Source organism: Dendrobates tinctorius, unplaced genomic scaffold, assembly GCF_039654945.1.
Source record: "Dendrobates tinctorius isolate UK_male_01 unplaced genomic scaffold, ASM3965494v1 ptg000116l, whole genome shotgun sequence".
NCBI classification, from domain to species: domain Eukaryota; kingdom Metazoa; phylum Chordata; class Amphibia; order Anura; family Dendrobatidae; genus Dendrobates; species Dendrobates tinctorius.
The window spans coordinates 46,583,980-46,607,376 of record NW_027361784.1 but is presented as its reverse complement, the minus strand read 5'-3'; the positions used below and the strand labels follow the sequence as shown (position 1 = coordinate 46,607,376).

General features: G+C 54.6%; 1 protein-coding gene across 1 annotated transcript; it reads left to right on the top strand.

Moving 5' to 3' along the window:
- The first annotated feature begins 684 nt into the window (after window positions 1–684).
- CHRAC1 (chromatin accessibility complex subunit 1) lies at window positions 685–22,746 on the top strand. The gene is made up of 3 exons (XM_073590388.1): window positions 685–1,076; window positions 1,231–1,357; window positions 22,057–22,746. Exons 1-3 carry the CDS (start codon window positions 915–917, stop codon window positions 22,302–22,304), a joined length of 537 nt encoding a protein of 178 aa, XP_073446489.1. The 5' UTR covers window positions 685–914; the 3' UTR covers window positions 22,305–22,746.
- The last annotated feature ends 651 nt before the right edge of the window (window positions 22,747–23,397 follow it).

Sequence of the window (23,397 nt, the reverse complement as noted above, 5' to 3'; positions counted from 1 at the left end):
ACAGACAGGGCCTTAGAGGACAGTACTCCCACAGGCGGAGGGTGCAGAGTACAGACAGGGCCTTAGAGGACAGTACTCCCACAGGCGGAGGGTGCAGAGTACACACAGGGGCTTAGAGGACAGTACTCCCACAGGCGGAGGGTGCAGAGTACACACAGGGGCTTAGAGGACAGTACTCCCACAGGCGGAGGGTGCAGAGTACACACACAGTGGCTTAGAGGACAGAACTCCCACACTGGCTGCAGCCTTTCAAAAAGCTTTATTAAAACTGACAAGCCCAAATAGGAATCTGTACATACAGTAAAATGTCGGTGCTCGGTGCTGGACTCCAGGTGTCGGGTACAGACCCTGAACTGTCCGCTTCGGCTTCGCTCATCCCTAGTAATCAGACTAGATGGAGTTGAGTTTTGAGGACCTCCTTTTAGCCCCTCCACTCTAGACTGCTCACTAGGTGACTAGAATGGAGGGGATTTTTTGAGGACCTCCCTCCAGCAACTCCATTCTAGTCATGAACTGTGTGACAGGAGCCTCTCCTCCATTGTAGCCGCAGCCTCAGCACCGCGCTGCTTCCCGTTATCATGTCGGCACTGACATTGAGGAGGCCCCGCCCTTTCCGGCGATATCCTCCCCTCACAGGAGCCACTCCATTCTAGACGCTACCCCACTAAGCATGCCTGTATTGGGCGGAACTACAACTCCCGTGATGCCAAGCGGTGAGGGCTGATTATAGCGGCACTGTCTGACACTCCGGCCGCTGCTACTTACCGTTTGTGTCAGTGGTGAAAGCGTCTGCACCCGGCTTGGACTATAAGAGCGCCGGGGCGGCAAGTGACTGTGCCCAGCTGTAACTGCCGCCGCAATGCTTCATGGGAGATGTAGTTTCTGCCTTTTGCACGTTGTCTTTGTTGTTTTGAATGCGGGAAACTTTATTGTTCACGCTCCCACTAGCAGACATGGCGGTGAATGAGACCCGGCTGGTGTCTTTGCCTCTGTCCCGGGTCAGAGTGATCATGAAGAGTTCCCCTGATGTGTCCTGCATCAACACGGACGCGCTGCTCATCACTGCCAAAGCCACGGTACGGGCGTGACGTCAGAGCACGCAGGGGGGGGCAGTCATGACGTCATGGGGCATGTGACGTCAGAGGGGTCATGCTGGAGGGTGAGGGGGTAATGCAGACAGATGACGGCGTCAGGCTCCATGTCATGGTGATTCCCGTCTTCTCCCCGCAGGAGCTGTTTGTGAGATACCTGGCGTCTTACGCCTACAAACACGGCAGCGGCAAAGACACCAACACGCTGACGTACGACGACCTGTCCAGCGCCGCCGAACGCTCTGACACCTTCCAGTTTCTTTCCGGTACGTGGATTTTGCACCGATCAGCTCTTCATTACCCTGCACATCGCTGACTGCAGAAGGAGTCAACAGAGAATTCATCAGTGAGCTCATTCTGACTCAGCGTCTATATCTATTCTGTGTGTTTCTGAATTCCTCCGTGCTGACTTATGAGCACAGAGTTTGGCTCAGTGGAGAGATCTATGGTGATAAATCAGAGGAGAGGAGCTGCGCACTGACACAGGGTCAGAGGGGGGACGTGTAAGGGTCCCGTTTCACATAGCGACACTCCAGCGATCCCGACAACGATACGACCTGGTAAGGATCGCTGGTGCGTCGCTACATGATCGCTAGTAAGATGTCAAACAGGCAGATCTACTCAACAATGCGGCGATCCGTATAACGACCTCAGCGGTCGTTGGGACCTTGTCACACAGCAGCTGTTTTGAACGATTCCCGCCTGCGTCCCCAACGAGGTCGCTCGTCAGCGTCAAACACAGTGATGCATGCTGGCCAGCGGGACACCGACGATCAAAAAATGGCCCAGGACATTCCTGCACGGTCAGCGAAATCCACCGGGGGGGGGGGGGGGCGGTCGCCGCTACGTGTCACATGTAGCGAGATCGCTGTTGCATCACAAAATCGGCGACACATTAGCGATCTCGCAATGTGAGACGGGGGCTTAGCCGTCCGGGTGACTTACTGATCATGGAGAAAATGATGAGACGGTCACCGAAATGTAGTGGTTGTCCGTGACATGCCAAAATGTCCAGAGTAACCTGAAGTATATTATATCTACTCTACCTATTGCTGCTGTATTATACTCCAGAGCTGCACTCACTATTCTGCTGGTGCAGTCACTGTGTACATACATTACATTACTGATCCTGAGTTACATCCTGTATTATACTCCAGAGCTGCACTCACTATTCTGCTGGTGCAGTCACTGTGTACATACATTACTGATCCTGAGTTACATCCTGTATTATACTCCAGAGCTGCACTCACTATTCTGCTGGTGCAGTCACTGTGTACATACATTACATTACTGATCCTGAGTTACATCCTGTATTATACTCCAGAGCTGCACTCACTATTCTGCTGGTGCAGTCACTGTGTACATACATTACATTACTGATCCTGAGTTACATCCTGTATCTCTTTTATTATAAAAATATCAAAAACACAATACATAATACATAAGACAGACAAAAACAACATTCCAGAACTAAAAAACAAGACAAAACCATACAGAAACATACAACGCCTGTGCAAAACTTGCAATGTCCTTTGTGGTCCTCAAGCTTTCCAGCTTGGAAGGCCCCCAGCAGGAACTCTCCAACAACACTATACAATTTAAAAAATAAAAAACCCCAGATATAATCCATTCATCCTCATGCATACCCGTTCACACCCCATTCACATTTCCCACCCATACCTATATACAAATAACTAAAGAAATACTTCCAGCCCATACTGCCTCAAAACTAGCTTTAGCCATTAACTTGGCAAAAAGAACCGCCACCGAGCTTACCACCCCTATCCTTTTTTTTTTTTTTAATTTTTTTTATTATATATATTTTTTTTTTTTTTTTTTTTTATTTAATTCCCCCCCCCCACCTTTTTTCCTCACCACAGGTCCATATACGTCCATGGCCTATCACTCCACAAGGTCCATAAAAGTTCGTGGCCTTATCACATCTACTTGAGGAGCACGAAAGTTTTATGCCCCTCAAGAAAAAAAACCCTCCACCATTTGCCTCCGATGTGCTCCAGCATGCCTTTTTCCTCCATGGTCCATCTCCACTTGCCACTTCCCTTTGACTTGGGGTCCTTTGGTTTTTTTCACTCTCACCTCCCCCATTCACCCCCCTCCCAACCTCACTATACCCTCCCATGCCCTCTAACTAAAAGAAAATAATAACACATACACATAATAACATACAATACAATATAACACATAATACACCAATTAAATATAATGTCATAACATCCTATTCATCATTACTAAATACACCATACCCTTCAAAACTTTTCTTACAGGCCCAAGTTCAGTGCCTGCAAGCCCAATATCCATCAATACTCTATGTTTCCAAAACAAAAGACTAGAGTGGCATGCTTTAGCCCTCCACCAGGAAAAGGAGTTCTCGAGGCCCCGTCCCTCACTAACTCATTCACCCTGTCCCTCAACAACTAAGACTGTCCCTGCTTCTGTCCCTAAATAAACTGTCCCTATCTGTCCCTTCCTGTCCCTACTCTACCTAACTTATCATAACTAACTCTCTATCTGTCCCTCAGTGCCTGTCCCTCCCTGTCCCTATCTGCCCCTACTTCTGTCCCTAACACACCCAGTGAAACTTATGCTATCCCTACCCTCATTCACACGGAGCTAGCTCTCCCTTGAGTGCGTTTTTAAAAGGAGAGGCCTCTCCAAAGCCAAGAGGCCTTCCTCACACCCAACCTTTCAAACTCCAAAGAACGGACCTTCACCAGGTCACCCAAGATGTTTCCTACCACCTCATCCCTTGGGAGGGTTTTTTTCCGCGTCAAAACTAGGCACCGTGCATTCCAAGTGTAGAACCTAACCACTACACTGACTAGGAATAAAGTGCATGGGTCCCGGCCACCCAGGGATCTGAATGCTCCATAGGCCCACTCAGCGTAGGAGAGGGACGCCAGCCGCGGCCAACGTATGGAAGCACCCACCCTGTTGTACACCTCTGCATTAAAGGGACACTGAAGCAGGAAGTGCTCCATGCTTTCCAGCACGTCGCCACACTCCTCACGGGGACAACCCCGATCATCGGATTTCCTGCACTTCAAGTTATCCTTTACATACAGCCTCCCGTGGAAGCAACGCCAGGTCAAGTCCCAAAACTTCATGGGGATCCGCTTAGAATTTAAAAGCCCCAGCCCGACCTCCAGATCCCGGCCTGGGCAATCCTTAAGGGCCAGGGGCTTCTGGAAATGGGTCAACAGGACCCTCCTGTCAAGGCATTGCCTCGACATGGTCCTGATTTCCCACATTCCCAGACCCCACCGGCGGATCACCTTCAGAACCGGGGTAGCGTAAGCCGGGAGATGCCCATGAGGTGTGCGTAGGTCCTTCACCCGCCCTCCTGTCTCCCATTCCTGGAAGAAAGGCCAAAGCCAACCCTTGCAGGAGACTACCCACGGAGGAGCCCTCTCTAGCCAGAGGTTGGAGATGTTAGTCTTAAGAAAGGTGTTTACTAGAAACACCACCGGGTTGACCATACCCAACCCGCCTAGTCTCCTCGTACGGTATGTAACCTCCCTCTTGATTAGGTTAAGCCTATTCCCCCATAACAATTGGAAGAACAGGCTATAGACCCGTGTCCAGAGAGGTTCCGGCAAGATGCACACACTGCCCAGGTATATTAATAAAGGCAGCAGAAAGCCTTTAGCCAGGGCAACCCTTTCCCTCAGGGTTAAAGACCAACCCTTCCATTGGTCCACCTTTTGGGCGGCGATCTTAAGTCTGCCCTCCCAATTTTGCTGGGGGTAATCCCCGGGGCCAAAATCGATGCCTAGAATTTTGGCGGTGGCCTGGGGCCCTGGAAGGGTGCCCGGGAGACCAAACCTGGGATCTCCCCCTCCCAGCCAGAGACTTTCACACTTATCCCGGTTGATCATGGACCCGGATGCCTCCGAGTAGCGCACTACCTCCGACATGACCCAATCCGCCTCCCCTCTCGAGGACACGAAAAGGGAAACATCATCGGCATACGCCACCACCCTCAGAGAGGACCCAGAGCCCGCCTGGTCCATCCCGACTCCCGCCAACGGTCCACGATCTACCCTCCTTAGGAAGGGATCGATCGCGAACACATATAAAAGCGGGCTCAGCGGACAGCCCTGACGGACCCCAGAACCCACCTCAAAAGGGCGACCTGACCAACCGTTCACCAGCGGAAAAGTCTCAGCCCCTTGGTACAAGACTAACCATTTTACAAACCTCCCAGGCAGACCATACCTCAAAAGGACGGACCAGAGGTACTCGTGGTTGACCCGGTCAAAAGCTTTCGCTTGATCTAATGACAGCAGGTACCCCTTCCAGTGACCTGCCCTACCCTGCTCCACTGCCTCTCGGACACCGAGCACAGCACTAAAAGTACTGCGGCCCGGAACAGAGCAATGCTGGGCCCCTGAAAGGAGCCGGGGTGCAAACTTCACCAGCCGATTAAACAGCACCTTGGCCAGAACCTTCCGGTCCGTATCGAGAAGCGCTATGGGACGCCAATTCTCGATACGGGACGGATCATTACCCTTTGACAGAATAATGAGGGCTGACTTCCTCATTGAGTCGGGAAGAGTGCCCGAGGAGAGACACTCATTAAATACCCCTGTCAAGAGGGGGACCAAGGAGTCCCTAAAAGTCTTATAGAACTCGGATGTTAAGCCATCCGGACCTGGCGATTTCTTGGGCCGAAGACCATCAATGGCCAGTCTCACTTCCTCTTCCCTGATTTCTTCTGCCAAAACACCAAGAGAGGGATCACCCCCTGGCTCAGGGATGGTTTCAGCCATGAAAGCCGACATCCTGTCCCGATCCAGATCCTTCTTTTCCAAGAGGTGTGAGTAGAAGGATCTGACCACCTCCAGGATCCCTGATTTGGATCTGTTCAGGGACCCCGTACTGTCGATCAGTCCTGTCACCATCTTACAATTCACTGACATCTTACAGTTTCTGTAAGGGTCGGGCGAGCGGTACTTCCCGAAGTCCCTCTCAAAAACTAAAGATGTGTGTCTATCATACTGACACCTCTTGAGCAAAGATTTTACTCTGGAGATTTCCTCACGGTCACCTCCAGTCGAGACAAGCTGCTCGAGTTTCCTCCCCAGGGCCTGGTACAAGCGGTGCCTGTTCAGACTCCTGAGGCTCGAGAGCTGACGGAAGAACCCCGCCACCCGCTTTTTGAAGATCTCCCACCACTCTGACTTACTACTACAGAGATCCAACAGCGGTACCTGGCTCTGAAGAAAATCGTCGAAGGATTGTCTCACCTCCGCTTCTTCCAGCAGGGACGAATTGAGCTTCCACAGCCCTCTTCCCATCCGATGAGTCTCTGCAACATTCAGAGAAAAGAAAATTAGACAGTGATCGGAGAACTCCACCTCAACGGCGGACACAGCAGAAAAGATGGCGTCCTCCTTCAAAAAAAACCTGTCTATTCTAGACCTACTGCTACCCCTATGGTAGGTGAAACCCCCGTGACCTGGGGTGTGCCGGATGTGGACATCCACCAGGCGAGCTTCACTGGCTATGCTATTCAACGCGACGCTATCATAAGCCAGTCGATCTCCGGGACCCCCCCGGTCACGGGACCTCGTAATGGTGTTAAAGTCCCCACCGAAGACCACCTGCCGGCTCGTAAAAAGAAAGGGCTTGATCCTCAGGAAGAGACATTTGCGGTCCCACTTGGATTGTGGGCCGTAGATGTTGATGAGCCGGAGCTCTTGTCCCCTCATGAAGACATCTAGGATCAGGCACCTCCCCATTTCCAACTCAGTAACCCGTCGGCATTCAACAGCTGCAGTCTTAAAAAGGACTGCCACCCCGCTATACGGCTCGGCCGCAAGGGACCAGTATGAGGGCCCGCACCTCCACTCCCTCCGTGCTTTATAGATGGCCCCCATGTCTGTTAGTCTGGTCTCTTGCAAGAATAAAATTTCTGCCTCAATCCGGGAGAAAAAATCAAAGGCCGTGAAGCGAGCCGCATCTGACTTAATGCTGGCGACATTAATGGACGCCAGCGTCAACGGGGCGAGTTCAGCCATCATGGGTGATCGAGCTGGATGGCCAGTTTCTTCCCTGCCCCGCTATCACCTCCACCTGGGGAGGGGTCAGACACCTTCCTTTTCAGGGAAGCTCCCGACGTGTCCATCCCACCCCCCCCCGGTGTCCTCGCCCCCGGGTTCCAGGTCTGTCCCCCCCTCAGGAGGAACAGTTCCCCCTGAGGGACGGACTCCGCCATCCCCTGAAGGACCCTCCGGTGTTGCCCCCGGCCCAGCACCCTCGTCTGGCGGCTCATCATCTGAACCTCCGAGGGCGCTGAACCGGTTGGAGAGTCTGATCAGAGGGGGGTCAGCGGGCCCTTCCGTGTGCACCCTGGTGATCGGGGGCGGGGGAGACTTTGAAGGCTTGTCAGCTTTCTTCCCCCCCGTTTTGCGCTTGGCACGCCTGGTTTTGCCACCTGATGCTGTAGGCTGCTCTCTGACATCCTCGTCGACACTTTCATAACGAGAGGAGTCGTCTGAGTCAGCCGCTTTCTCCTCTCTCTCCATCCTCCTGATCTCCTCACTCACCGCTCTCTCCCCCAGGGCCTCAGAGGCTTTGGCCACGGGCCTGGAGGGAGGAGCAGGCATCACCCCGGTTGCCCGAGGCTCCACCTGTCCCCTACCTCCCTGACGCTTTTCCTGCCTCCGCTGGTACGCGGGGCCCCTTGCAGCATTGCCCTTCCTCACTGGCCCCTCAGCCCTTCCTCCTCCGCCACCACCTGTCACAGCAGAAGTGCCACCGGGGGTTGCCCCCCCACGGTCTCCCCCCACCGGGCCTGCGGCGGCATTAGAGAAAGAGCGAGGGCAGCGGCTGAGAGGGTGACCTAGGTCACCACACAGGTGGCACCGAATATCCTTACACAAGGCGGCCAGGTGACCTACCCCACCACACAACGCGCACTTCTGCACCTTGCAGTTGGCGCTGAAGTGGGTGGGGTCGCTGCACTTGTGGCAGACCTTCGGTTGCCCCTGGTAGAAGACCAGGATCCTGTCCCTTCCCAGGAATGCCGAGGAAGGGATGTGGGTGACCGTGCCGCCGGAAACCTTCAATTTAACCATAAAGGTCCAGCCTCCCGACCAGATGCCGAATTCGTCCCTGTTCTTTTTTGGGACCTCGGTGACCTCCCCGTAACGGGAAAGCCACGTCATGATGTCCACGCCTGCGAGTGACTCGTTACATGTAACCACGGTCACTCGCTTGACGGAATTTTGGCGAGACACCGCTTGAGCCACGAAGTCTCGCCATCCGGGCTCTTCTCGCTCCAGCTCGTAATTCGACCAGAAGAGCTCAAGCCCCTCTGGCCGCACGAAGCTGACGTCGAAGAAGCGGGATGCCGAAGGATGTATCAGGGCAAAGATGTCATTTGCCCCGAAGCCCATCCTAAGGAGGAGCTCCACCACCTTGCTCCTAGGTGGACAAGCTTCACTGCCCCCCCACCTAAGACGGACCACATTCCTTCTTGGCGGCCCCTGCCCGGCTGTGGGGAGAGACCAAACAGTCCCTCCCTCCCTTTGATTTTGGAAGGCGGCAAGGCCGTGTCTCTCTATCCAGAAAGACAAGTCCACTGTCCTCCCCTCTACCACCATCGACCTTTCTCCCCTTTTGAGAGCCTCCAGGAAACGGCGGTGCAAAACGCCGTCCCTGGAGCCCGGAGGCGAGGAGACCCCCCCAGGACCACCCCGACCCCCAGCCGCGGCCCCCGCATAATTGCGTTGAGGTCTCGCGGCCGGAGGGGCAGACGGGCCAGCCCTCCCACCACTACCACCACTTGTGCCAGCACCCTCATTCGTCCTCCCAGTCACTCTTTTATTATTTGCATTCACCCCAGCATTCACTCCAGCACAGTCACCCACATTCACAGTAGCACTCACTCCCTCATCCATGTCACTCATATCACCATTCACTTCAGCAAACATCTCCTCAAATATGTCCACTCCGCTTTCGTACTCACTCTCACTCGCACAATTGGTGTTCATAGCAACATTATTTACATTATTTACATTTCCTGAACTAGTGCAGTTCCTCTCTTTGCCTGCTGGGGGCCCTGAGCTCTCTTGCTGGGAGCTACTCCAGCTCCTGTCCAGGAGCGCTGCTGCCCCTTTAAATGCCTCAGTGCTGATGACATCATGTACACTGCCCTGGCTGGGCCTAGGAGCAACAGCAGCTCCTGGTTTCAGCTCCATTTTTTTTTCTTTTGTTGAGTTTTCCTTGCTCTGGGCAGGGATGGCCACTGGCACCGCTCCCTGCCCTGCACTTTTCTTCACCCCCGCCGCCGGCTTGCCAGGGTGCGCCAGAGTCCCCGCACCCTCAGATGAAGGTAGGTGGGCCGGGGACCCCGACAACTCCCTGCCAGCTTTTGGGGCAGCACATCATTACTTGGAAGGGTGGGTGGGACAGAGGGCAGCGGGCCCGCCGTGGCCACGCCTCCCCCGCCAGTCGCAGCCACCCCAGGCAGAGCAGCGGCCCCTTGCGAGGCCACGGCCCCCCCGGGTGACGCGAGCACAGCGGGCGGAGCCGTGACCGCCGAGGCCACGCCCCCCCCGCCAGTCACAGCCACCACGGGCAGAGCAGCGACCCCTTGCGAGGCCACGCCCCCCCCGGGTGACGCAGACGCAGCGGGTGGGAGGACGGCCGAGGAGGACATGCCCCGCACGCCACAGCCTTTGCAGGCCGGACAACACTCGGGGAGGCCACGCCCCCCTCACGGACCACCGCCGCCACCCTATGCCCACCACTTGAGACAGGCAAGGCCGGCCACTCCCCCTCGTCGCCCAGCGGCGGCGGAGCCCCCTGCACGGACCCCTTTTTGGGTCGACGTGCTGGAGACCCCGCTCTCACCACAGGCGCCGACATGGGAGCGACCAGCACTTTGCACCGCCTCAGCTGCTGCTTGATGTTCTGTTCGCCCTTCCTAGGCTTCTGGACCCCCACTAGCGATCCAGACTTAGCGGATCCGTACGTGGGGGGCCCAGAAGCCCCAGCACTCGCCGCCGGAGGTGCGGCCCTGGCTGTACCAACTTTACCTGGTGCCAGGCCAGCCCCTCCTGCCACCGAGGGCTGAGCCTGGACACCACCACCACAACCAGCACCGACCTCCATGTCGCTGCCCTGGTCTGAACTGTCACCAGATGCGACAGTCAGGTCACAACAGTCATCTCTCTCCCCGCTCCCTCGCTGCGGACCCACCACAGGGCCCGAGCCGGGGTGGGTAGCGGGTTCCACACAGCGGGACAGAGGGGCCCCGGGAAGAGGAGCAAAAACCAGTTGTTCCTCCACGCCTTCAGAGGCCTTACGCCTGCGCCTCCTGTTTCTTCTCCTCCCGGTTGCCTCATCCTCCGGGCAGACCTCATACCCAAACAACAGCGTGCCAAACCGTGCTGGGGATTCTGTCTGCCGTACTTGTTTAAGGATGAGGCAGCCCCCCTCAGAACAACTCCCGCTCCCTCCATCCTCCCCCTCGCTCCCGCTTTCCTCCGCGTTACTGGAGTCCAGCGGGAGGGCCACCTGCTCGGGGGCTATCCCACTGTATGTTACCTGGCTCACGCTGGTATCCGCCAGGTCTTCAGGTGGAGGTGGCCCGGGTGTGGTGTGGGCGCCATCTTGCTCTTCCTCCTCCTCGCTTTCCTCCACCTGGGTGGGGACTCCTGACCCCCCAGGAGACCCACAGGCCATGGCCCTGAACCGGTCCTCGTTCTGCAGCTTCTCCTGGAAGGGGCCGCTGCCGGCCATGATGGTACTTCGCCGGTCCTCCAGGGCCCGAATCTCCCCTTTCAGCCGCTTGACCGTGACCTCCGCTCTCTTTGAGGCAGGGAGCCTGTTTTTACTGATGACCCGGGCTCCCTCCAACTCCCCCCGGAGTCTCCTGAGCTGCTTGCCGGCCTCCTCGTACTCGGAGAGGTGGGCATGAATGCGGGAGGCGTAGGTGGTAGCTGGCTCTCCCGCAACCTTGGAGCCCCAGATGTTAAGGGGGGGCCCCGCCTCACCTCTGCCGGCTGCTGCACCTCCGGGGGAAGGGCCCGCCACAGCCTTCACTTCGGGGGTCCCAGACCCTGGAGCCTTGCGGCCCTCTGGGGTCCGCTTTTTCCCCATCCCTGGGACTGGCTGGCTGTGCCTTGGGCCTCCTGGTGGTGGATGAGGCCCCCCACCCCCAGCTGGCTTGCCGGAGGGTGGGAGCCAGGGGCACAGCCCCAGCGCTCAGTCCCAAGGAGAGTCCTCTTTCCTGGGAAGGGGGCAGATGGAAAGTCCTTGCAGGAAAAAAAACCTCCCTTCCCAGGAGCTTAGCAAAACCCCAGCCTGCAGAGGCTCAGCTGCGACGCTCCTCCTCTTCCAGGGTGTGTCCAGAGCTGCACTCAGTATGCTGCTGGTGCAGTCACTGTGGACATACATTACATTACTGATCCTGAGTTACATCCTATATTATACCCCAGAGCTGCACTCACTATTCTGCTGGTGCAGTCACTGTGTACATACATTACATTACTGATCCTGAGTTACATCCTCTATTATACTCCAGAGCTGCACTCACTATTCTGCTGGTGCAGTCACTGTGTACATACATTACATTACTGATCCTGAGTTACATCCTGTATTATACCCCAGAGCTGCACTCACTATTCTGCTGGTGCAGTCACTGTGTACATACATTACATTACTGATCCTGAGTTACATCCTGTATTATACTCCAGAGCTGCACTCACTATTCTGCTGGTGCAGTCACTGTGTACATACATTACATTACTGATCCTGAGTTACATCCTGTATTATACCCCAGAGCTGCACTCACTATTCTGCTGGTGCAGTCACTGTGTACATACATTACATTACTGATCCTGAGTTACCTCCTGTATCTCTTTTATTATAAAAATATCAAAAACACAATACATAAGACAGACAAAAACAACATTCCAGAAATCAAAAACCACGATACATGAACTAAAATAAACCACACCGACATACAAAAAAAAAACTTGTGCAAATATGCTAGTTTACGACAGTCCATCTCTGAAGAACATAGTGCAGTGTCTCCAGGCTTTGCAGCCTGAGGGACCCCCAGCAGGAACCTCCAAAAAAAAAAACAAAGAAAACAAACAAAAATCCATTCCTTCACATTCAACCCCATTCACACCTTCACTCATGCTCCCATTCATTCCTATATACTGGATTTAAAACAGGAAAGTAAACACTTTTTCTGGCCCACTGCCTTAAACAGAAAAAACAGCCATCTTGGCAGACCCTCAACTACTTCCCCTCAACACAGCAAGAAACCACCCCCCTTTTTCCCTTTTTTTTTTTATATATATATATTTTTTTTTTTTTTTTTTTTTCCCACCACCCACACCACAGGTCCACAAGTTCGTAGCCTTTTCCACACCTAGGTCCATGAAAGTTTATGGCCTCAGAAAAAAAAACAGCACCTCAGGGTCCAGGAAAGTTTATGGCCCGTATCTACATTTCCTTATATATTTCCCATGGTCCTTGGTGTAGTTCCCAGGCCATCTCCTTCTGATCTTCGGCCCTTGATTTCTCAGGGTCCATTCCAGGGTCCAAACTTCCCCCCTCCCTCCCGCAAGAAACCCCCACCCAACCTGACTGTACCCCTTCCCCCTTTCCTAACTATAATATATACATTTTTTTAAAAGCACCATCCTAGCGACATACATACAATACTGCATACATGTACAGATACACAAAAAGCACATACTACACTTTTTATACACCTAAGATACGACCTGCTATAACCAGTGATAATATTACCCAAACAATAAGTATTAACCACATTTCCAAAAACCTTGCCACAGGCCCAAGTTTGGTGCCTGCAAGCCCAATATCCATTAAATTTCATGCTTCCAAAACAAAAAGCTAAAGTGACATGCACCAGCCCAACACCAGGAAAGGAGTTCTGGAGGCCCCATCCCTCACTAACACATTCACCCTGTCCCTCAACAACTAAGACTGTCCCTACTTCTGTCCCTAAAAAAAAACTGTCCCTATCTGTCCCTACCTGCCCCTACTCTACCTAACTTATCATAACTAACTCTCTATCTGTCCCTCAGTGCCTGTCCCTCCCTGTCCCTATCTGCCCCTAATTCTGTCCCTAACACCCAGTGAAACTTATGCTATCCCTACCCTCATTCACACGGAGCTAGCTCTCCCTTGAGTGCGTTTCTAAAAGGAGAGGCCCCTCCAAAGCCAAGAGGCCTTCCTCACACCCAACCTTTCGAACTCCAAAGAACGGACCTTCACCAGGTCACCCAAGATGTTTCCTACCACCTCATCCCTCGGAAGGGTTTTTTTCCGCGTCGAAACTAGGCACCGTGCATTCCAAGTGTAGAACCTAACCACTACACTGACTAGGAATAAAGTGCACGGGTCCCGGCCACCCAGGGATCTGAACGCTCCATAGGCCCACTCAGCGTAGGAGAGGGACGCCAGCCGCGGCCAACGTATGGAAGCACCCACCCTGTTGTAAACCTCTGCATTAAAGGGACAATGAAGCAGGAAGTGCTCCATGCTTTCCAGCACGTCGCCACACTCCTCACGGGGACAACCCCGATCATCGGATTTCCTGCACTTCAAGTTATCCTTTACATACAGCCTCCCGTGGAAGCAGCGCCAGGTCAAGTCCCAAAACTTCATGGGGATCCGCTTAGAATTTAAAAGCCCCAGCCCGACCTCCAGATCCCGGCCTGGGCAATCCTTAAGGGCCAGGGGCTTCTGGAAATGGGTCAACAGGACCCTCCTGTCAAGGCATTGCCTCGACATGGTCCTGATTTCCCACATTCCCAGACCCCACCGGCGGATCACCTTCAGAACCGGGGTAGCGTAAGCCGGGAGATGCCCATGAGGTGTGCGTAGGTCCTTCACCTGCCCTCCTGTCTCCCATTCCTGGAAGAAAGGCCAAAGCCAACCCTTGCAGGAGACTACCCACGGAGGAGCCCTCTCTAGCCAGAGGTTGGAGATGTTAGTCTTAAGAAAGGTGTTTACTAGAAACACCACCGGGTTGACCATACCCAACCCACCTAGTCTCCTCGTACGGTATGTAACCTCCCTCTTGATTAGGTTAAGCCTATTCCCCCATAACAATTGGAAGAACAGGCTATAGACCCGTGTCCAGAGAGGTTCCGGCAAGATGCACACACTGCCCAGGTATATTAATAAAGGTAGCAGAAAGCCTTTAGCCAGGGCAACCCTTTCCCTCAGGGTTAAAGACCAACCCTTCCATTGGTCCACCTTTTGGGCGGCGATCTTAAGTCTGCCCTCCCAATTTTGCTGGGGGTAATCCCCGGGGCCAAATTCGATGCCTAGAATTTTGGCGGTGGCCTGGGGCCCTGGAAGGGTGTCCGGGAGATCAAACCTGGGATCTCCCCCTCCCAGCCAGAGACTTTCACACTTATCCCGGTTGATCATGGACCCGGATGCCTCCGAGTAGCGCACTACCTCCGACATGACCCAATCCGCCTCCCTTCTCGAGGACACGAAAAGGGAAACATCATCGGCATACGCCACCACCCTCAGAGAGGACCCAGAGCCCGCCTGGTCCATCCCGACTCCCGCCAACGGTCCACGATCTACCCTCCTTAGGAAGGGATCGATCGCGAACACGTATAAAAGCGGGCTCAGCGGACAGCCCTGACGGACCCCAGAACCCACCTCAAAAGGGCGACCTGACCAACCGTTCACCAGCGGAAAAGTCTCAGCCCCTTGGTACAAGATCTCTAACCATTTTACAAACCTCCCAGGCAGACCATACCTCAAAAGGACGGACCAGAGGTACTCGTGGTTGACCCGGTCAAAGGCTTTCGCTTGATCTAATGACAGCAAGTACCCCTTCCAGTGACCTGCCCTACCCTGCTCCACTGCCTCTCGGACACCGAGCACAGCACTAAAAGTACTGCGGCCCGGAACAGAGCAATGCTGGGCCCCTGAAAGGAGCCGGGGTGCAAACTTCACCAGCCGATTAAACAGCACCTTGGCCAGAACCTTCCGGTCCGTATCGAGAAGCGCTATGGGACGCCAATTCTCGATACGGGACGGATCCTTACCCTTTGACAGAATAATGAGGGCTGACTTCCTCATTGAGTCGGGAAGAGTGCCCGAGGAGAGACACTCATTAAATACCCCTGTCAAGAGGGGGACCAAGGAGTCCCTAAAAGTCTTATAGAACTCGGATGTTAAGCCATCCGGACCTGGCGATTTCTTGGGCCGAAGCCCATCAATGGCCAGTCTCGCTTCCTCTTCCCTGATTTCCTCTGCCAAAACACCAAGAGAGGGATCACCCCCTGGCTCAGGGACGGTTTCAGCCAGGAAAGCCGACATCCTGTCCCGATCCAGATCCTTCTTTTCCAAGAGGTGTGAGTAGAAGGATCTGACCACCTCCAGGATCCCTGATTTGGATCTGTTCAGGGACCCCGTACTGTCGATCAGTCCTGTCACCATCTTACAATTCACTGACATCTTACAGTTTCTGTAAGGGTCGGGTGAGCGGTACTTCCCGAAGTCCCTCTCAAAAACTAAAGATGTGTGTCTATCATACTGACACCTCTTGAGCAAAGATTTCACTCTGGAGATTTCCTCACGGTCACCTCCAGTCGAGACAAGCTGCTCGAGTTTCCTCCCCAGGGCCTGGTACAAGCGGTGCCTGTTCAGACTCCTGAGGCTCGAGAGCTGACGGAAGAACCCCGCCACCCGCTTTTTGAAGATCTCCCACCACTCTGACTTACTACTACAGAGATCCAACAGCGGTACCTGGCTCTGAAGAAAGTCCTCGAAGGATTGTCTCACCTCCGCTTCTTCCAGCAGGGACGAATTGAGCTTCCACAGCCCTCTTCCCATCCGATGAGTCTCTGCAACACTCAGAGAAAAGAAAATTAGACAGTGATCGGAGAACTCCACCTCAACGGCGGACACAGCAGAAAAGATGGCGTCCTCCTTCAAAAAAAACCTGTCTATTCTAGACCTACAGCTACCCCTATGGTAGGTGAAACCTCCGTGACCTGGGGTGTGCCGGATGTGGACATCCACCAGGCGAGCTTCGCTGGCTATGCTATTCAACGCGACGCTATCATAAGCCAGGCGATCTCCGGGACCCCCCCGGTCACGGGACCTCGTAATGGTGTTGAAGTCCCCACCGAAGACCACCTGCCGGCTCGTAAAAAGAAAGGGCTTGATCCTCAGGAAGAGACATTTGCGGTCCCACTTGGACTGCGGGCCGTAGATGTTGATGAGCCGGAGCTCTTGTCCCCTCATGAAGACATCTAGGATCAGGCACCTCCCCATTTCCAACTCAGTAACCCGTCGGCATTCAACAGCTGCAGTCTTAAAAAGGACTGCCACCCCGCTATACGGCTCGGCCGCAAGAGACCAGTATGAGGGCCCGCACCTCCACTCCCTCCGTGCTTTATAGATGGCCCCCATGTCTGTTAGTCTGGTCTCTTGCAAGAATAAAATTTCTGCCTCAATCCGGGAGAAAAAATCAAAGGCCGTGAAGCGAGCCGCATCTGACTTTATGCTGGCAACATTAATAGATGCCAGCGTCAACGGGGCGAGTTCCGCCATCATGGGTGATCAAGTTGGATGGCCAACTTCTTACCACTGCTATCACCTCCACCTGGGGAGGGGTCGGACACCTTCCTTTTCAGGGAAGCTCCCGTTGTGTCCATCCCACCCCCCCCGGTGTCCTCGCCCCCGGGTTCCAGGTCTGTCCCCCCCCCCAGGAGGAACACTGCCCCCTGAGGGACGGACCCCACCATCCCCCGAAGGACCCTCCGGTGGTACCCCCGACCCAGCATCCTCGTCTTGCGGCCCATCATCCGAGCCTCCGAGGACGCTGAACCGGTTGGAGAGATCAATCAGAGGGGGGTCAGCGGGCCCTTCCGTGCGCACCCTGGTGGTCGGGGGCGGGGGAGATTTTGAAGGCTTGCCAGCCTTCTTCCCCCCCGATTTGTTACGATTGGCACGTTTACTTTTGCCACCCGCTGCTGTAGGCTGCTCCTGGACCTCCTCATCAACACTTTCATACTGTGAGGACCCGTCCGAGTCAGCCGCTTTATCCTCCCTCTCCATCCTCCTGATCTCCTCTCTCACCACACTCTCCCTCAGGACCTCAGAGGCTTTTGCCACGGGCCTGGAGGGAGGAGCAGGCATCGACCCGGTTGCCCGAGACTTCACCTGCCCCCCACCCCCATGGCGTTTTTCTTGCCTCCGCACATACGCGGGCCCCCTCACCTTGGCATTGCCCTTCCTCACCGGTCCCTCAGCCCCTTCCCCTCCGCCACCACCTGCCACAGCTGCAGGAGCGCCGCCAGAGGTTTCTCCCTCACGGACTCCTCCCGCCGGGCCTGCAGCGGCATTAGAAAAGGAGCGAGGGCAACCTGCTGAGAGGGTGACCTAGGTCACCACACAAGTGACACCGAATGTCTTTACACGAGGCGGCCAGATGACCTACCCCACCACACAAGGCACATTTCTGTACCTTGCAGCTAGCGCTGAAGTGAGTGGGGTCGCCGCACTTGTGGCAGACCTTCGGTTGCCCCTGGTAGAAGACCAGGATCCTGTCCCTTCCCAGGAACGCCGAGGAAGGGATGTGGGTGACCGTGCCGCCGAAAACCTTCAGTTTAACCATGAAGGTCCAGCCCCCCGACCAGATGCCGAATTCGTCCCTGTTCTTTTTGGGGACCTCGGTGACTTCCCCGTAACGGGAAAGCCACGTCATAATGTCCACGCCGGCAAGTGACTCGTTACAAGTGACCACGGTCACTCGCTTGACGGAATTTTGGCGAGACACCGCTTGCGCAACGAAGTCTCGCCATCCGGGCTCTTCCCGCACCAGCTCATAGTTAGACCAGAAGAGCTCAAGCCCCTCTGGCCGCACAAAGCTGACGTCGAAGAAGCGGGACGCCGAAGGATGTATCAGGGCAAAGATGTCATTCGCCCCGAAGCCCATCTTAAGGAGGAGCTCCACCACCTTGCTCCTAGGTGGACAAGCTTCACTGCCCCCCCACCTAAGACGGACCACATTCCTCCTTTGCGGCCCCTGCCCGGCTGTGGGGAGAGACCAAACAGTCCCTCCCTCCCTTTGGTTTTGGAAGGCAGCAAGGCCGTGTCTCTCTATCCAGAAAGACAAGTCCACTGTCCTCCCCTCTACCACTATCGACCTTTCTCCTTTTTTGAGGGCCTCCAGGAAACGGTGGTGCAAAGCGCCGTCTCTGGAGCCCGGAGGCGAGGAGACCCCCCCAGGACCACCCCGAGGACCACCCCGACCCCCAGCCGCGGCCCCCGCATAACTATGTTGGGGTCTTGCGGCCAGGGGGGCAGACGGGCCAGCCCTCCCACCACTACCACCACTTGTGCCAGCACCCTCATTCGTCCTCCCACTCACTCTCCCATTCACTCTTTTATTATTTGCATTCACTCCAGCACACTCACCCACATTCACAGTAGCACTCACTCCCTCATCCATGTCACTCATATCACCATTCACTTCAGCAAACATCTCCTCAAATATGTCCACTCCGCTTTCGTACTCACTCTCACTCGCACAATTGGTGAACATAGCAACATTATTTACATTTTTTACATTTTTAACATTTCCCAAACCAGTGTAGTTCCTCTCTTTGCCTGCTGGGGGCCCTGAGCTCTCTTGCTGGGAGCTACTCTAGCTCCTGTCCAGGAGCGCCGCTGCCCCTTTAAATGCCTCAGTGCTGATGACATCATGCACTCTGCCCTGGCTGGGCCTAGGAGCAACAGCAGCTCCTGGTTTCAGCTCCATTTTTTTTTCTTTTGCTGAGTTTTGTTTACTCTGGGCAGGGACGGCCACTGGCACCGCTCCCTGCTCTGCACTTTTCTTCACCCCCGCCGCCGGCTTGCCAGGGAGCGCCAGAGTCCCCGCACCCTCAGATGAAGGTAGGTGGGCCGGGGACCCCGACAACTCCCCGCCAGCTTTTGGGGGCAGCACAGCATTACTTGGAAGGGTGGGTGGGACAGAGGGCAGCGGGCCCGCAGCGGCCACGCCCCCCCGCCGGTCGCAGCCACCCCAGGCAGAGCCGCGGCCCCCTGCGAGGCCACGGCCCCCCCGGGTGACGCGAGCACAGCGGGCGGAGTCGCGACCGCTGAGGCCACGCCCCCCCTGCCAGTCACAGCCACCACGGGCAGAGCAGTGACCCCTTGCGAGGCCATGCCCCCCCCAGGCGACGCAGACGCAGCGGGTGGGACGACGGCCGAGGAGGACATGCCCCCCCCGCACGCCACAGCCTTTGCAGGCCGGGCAACACTCGGGGAGGCCACGCCCCCCTCACGGACCACCGCTGCCACCCCATGCCCACCACTTGAGACAGGCAAGGCCGGCCACTCCCCCTCGTCGCCCAGCGGCGGCGGAGCCCCCTGCACGGACCCCTTTTTGGGTCGACATGCCGGAGACCCCGCTCTCACCACAGGCGCCGACATGGGAGCGACCAGCACTTTGCACCGCCTCAGCTGCTGCTTGATGTTCTGTTCGCCCTTCCTAGGCTTCTGGACCCCCACTAGCGATCCAGACTTTGCGGAGCCGTACGTGGGGGGTCCAGAAGCCCCAGCACTCGCCGCCGGAGGTGCGGCCCTGGCTGTACCAACTTTACCTGGTGCCAGGCCAGCCTCCCCTGCCACCGAGGGCTGAGCCTGGACACCACCACCACAACCAGCACCGACCTCCATGTCGCTGCCCTGGTCTGAACTGTCACCAGATGCAACAGTCAGGTCACAACAGTCATCTCTCTCCCCGCTTCCTCGCTGCGGACCCACCACAGGGCCCGAGCCGGGGTGGGTAGCGGGTTCCACACAGCGGGACAGAGGGGCCCCGGGAAGAGGAGCAAAAACCAGTTGTTCCTCCACGCCTTCAGAGGCCTTACGCCTGCGCCTCCTGTTTCTCCTCTTCCCGGTTGCCTCATCCTCCGGGCAGACCTCATACCCAAACAACAGCGTGCCAAACCGTGCTGGGGATTCAGTCTGCCGTACTTGTTTAAGGATGAGGCAGCCCCCCTCAGAACTACTCCCGCTCCCTCCATCCTCCCCCTCGCTCCCGCTTTCCTCCGCGTTACTGGAGTCCAGCGGGAGGGCCACCTGCTCGGGGGCTATCCCGCTGCATGTTACCTGGCTCACGCTGGTGTCCGCCAGGTCTTCAGGTGGAGGTGGCCCGGATGTGGTGTGGGCGCCATCTTGCTCTTCCTCCTCCTCGCTTTCCTCCACCTGGATGGGGACTCCTGACCCCCCAGGAGACCCACCGGCCATGGCCCTGAACCGGTCCTCGTTTTGAAGCTTTTCCTGGAAGGGGCCGCTGCCGGCCATGATGGTACTTCGCCGGTCCTCCAGGGCCCGAATCTCCCCTTTCAGCCGCTTGACCGTGGCGGTGACCTCCGCTCTCTTTGAGGCAGGGAGCCTGTTTTTACTGATGACCCGGGCTCCCTCCAACTCCCCCCGGAGTCTCCTGAGCTGCTTGCCGGCCTCCTCGTACTCGGAGAGGTGGGCATGAATGCGGGAGGCGTAGGTGGTAGCTGGCTCTCCCGCAACCTTGGAGCCCCAGATGTTAAGGGGGGGCCCTGCCTCACCTCTGCCGGCTGCTGCACCTCCGGGGGAAGGGCTCGCCACAGCCTTCACTTCGGGGGTCCCGGACCCTGGAGCCTTGCGGCCCCCTGGGGTCCGCTTTTTCCCCATCCCTGGGACTGGCTGACTGTGCCTTGGGCCTCCTGGTGGTGGATGAGGCCCCCCACCCCCAGCTGGCTTGCCGGAGGGTGGGAGCCAGGGGCACAGCCCCGGCGCTCAGTCCCAGGTAGAGTCCTCTTTCCTGGGAAGGGGGCAGATGGAAAGTCCTTGCAGGAAAAAAAACCTCCCTTCCCAGGAGCTTAGCAAAACCCCAGCCTGCAGAGCTCAGCCCAGACGCTCCTCCTCTTCCTGGGCGTGTCCAGAGCTGCACTCACTATTCTGCTGGTGCAGTCACTGTGTACATACATTACATTACTGATCCTGAGTTACATCCTGTATTATACCCCAGAGCTGCACTCACTATTCTGCTGGTGCAGTCACTGTGTACATACATTACATTACTGATCCTGAGTTACATCCTGTATTATACCCCAGAGCTGCACTCACTATTCTGCTGGTGCAGTCACTGTGTACATACATTACATTACTGATCCTGAGTTACATCCTGTATTATACTCCAGAGCTGCACTCACTATTCTGCTGGTGCAGTCACTGTGTACATACATTACATTACTGATCCTGAGTTACATCCTGTATTATACTCCAGAGCTGCACTCACTATTCTGCTGGTGCAGTCACTGTGTACATACATTACATTACTGATCCTGAGTTACATCCTGTATTATACCCCAGAGCTGCACTCACTATTCTGCTGGTGCAGTCACTGTGTACATACATTACATTACTGATCCTGAGTTACATCCTGTATTATACTCCAGAGCTGCACTCACTATTCTGCTGGTGCAGTCACTGTGTACATACATTACATTACTGATCCTGAGTTACATCCTGTATTATACCCCAGAGCTGCACTCACTATTCTGCTGGTGCAGTCACTGTGTACATACATTACATTACTGATCCTGAGTTACCTCCTGTATTATACCCCAGAGCTGCGCTCACTATTGTGCTGGTGCAGACACTGTGTGCATAGATTACATTACTGATCATGTTACCTCCTGAGCTCTATTTATAATTCTGCTCTCTTCAGAGCTCATAGCTCCATACATGCCCTGCTTCTTCTGTGTCCTGTGTAAAGTTATCTGATGTAGAAAAAAAAGACAAAGTATTCCCCTGTATTGTTGGAGCTAAGTTCGGTGCGTCTAACGTCAGACTTGCTGACTGTTTCCAATAACAACCATCAGAATCATTGACGCTTTGTTAGGTTATTTGTCGATTGTTTAATTCACAGATATTTTGCCCAAGAAAATCCTGGCCAGTGACTACTTAAAAATGTTGGAGAAGGAAGAAGAAGGTGTTCATGAAGATAACGACAAGGAGGAGGAGGAGGATCAGCAGCAGGAGGAGGAAGAAGAGGAGGAGGAGGAGGAGGATGATGTGGAGGAAGTGGAGGAGGATGAAGAGGAGAGTGATCCGTCCGATGAAGACGTGGATTACGAGCAGGATGATAACGAGGATGATGATGATGATGATCCGTGATGTGCCCGCCTGGTCCATGTTGTGGGCGGTTTATTCTTCGTGTTTTGTTGTGGATTTATTTTTCTACTTTGGATCGGCGTGAGTTTCCATCCATCCCAATAAACTTTCTGAATTTGTTTCTTGAAAGACGTTGTTATGTGCGCCCCTGGCGCCCCCCATCCCCGTGAAGCTCGGGGGCCACATTCAAGTTTATTCGATATTGAGCCGCGGAAAAGACTTGTTTTATGCAGGAGAGATTGTAATTTTTTTTTAGGACGGTTCCCGCGTTTCATGGGAATTTCTATCATTTATATAAAAAAGTATGCGGCACAAGAAATCGCTGGACACCACTGGCCGCCTTTTCCTTCTTTGTTTTATACTCGTCACGATTCACAGTAAATAACCTTTTTTGTAGATTTTTACTAATAAATGTATTTTATACTAAAAACAAAAAAGTAAATCACTCGTTGGTGTTGATGTTTTACATTTTTTTTCTCGTGGTTCGTAATAAATATACACACACACAGTTGTGGTGAAAAGTTCCCTTCACTAATGTCCTATAAGGGAGGAGATTAGCGAAGGGAATGAGGATGTCGAGTCCATATGGGTCGGAATACATGGAGGGAAATATAGTGACAAAATTCTCATTGGGGTCTGTTACACCCCCCCCAAATATAACAGAAATCATGGAGAGTTTACTACTAAGGCAGATAGATGAAGCTGCAACCCATAATGAGGTCCTTGTTATGGGGGACTTTAACTACCCGGATATTAACTGGGAAACAGAGACCTGCGAAACCCATAAAGGCGACAGGTTTCTGCTAATAGCCAAGAATAATTATCTCTCACAATTGGTGCAGAATCCAACCAGAGGAGCAGCACTTTACACCTAATACTATCTAACAGACCGGACAGAATAACAGATCTGCAGGTTGTTGGGCGTCTAGGAAACAGCGACCACAATATTGTACAGTGTCACTTGTCTTTCGCGAAGAGGACATGTCAGGGAGTCACAAAAACACTGAACTTTAGGAAGGCAAAGTCTGACCAGCTTAGAGACGCCCTTAATCTGGGTGACTGGGACAATGTCCTCAGAAATAAGAATACAGAAAAT

Coding starts and splice junctions, on each gene's coding strand:
- CHRAC1 (XM_073590388.1), top strand. CDS start 915: ATGCGGGAAACTTTATTGTTCACGCTCCCACTAGCAGACATGGCGGTG. Junction 1,077..1,230: donor TCATCACTGCCAAAGCCACG/GTACGGGCGTGA, acceptor TTCTCCCCGCAG/GAGCTGTTTGTGAGATACCT. Junction 1,358..22,056: donor CACCTTCCAGTTTCTTTCCG/GTACGTGGATTT, acceptor TTTAATTCACAG/ATATTTTGCCCAAGAAAATC.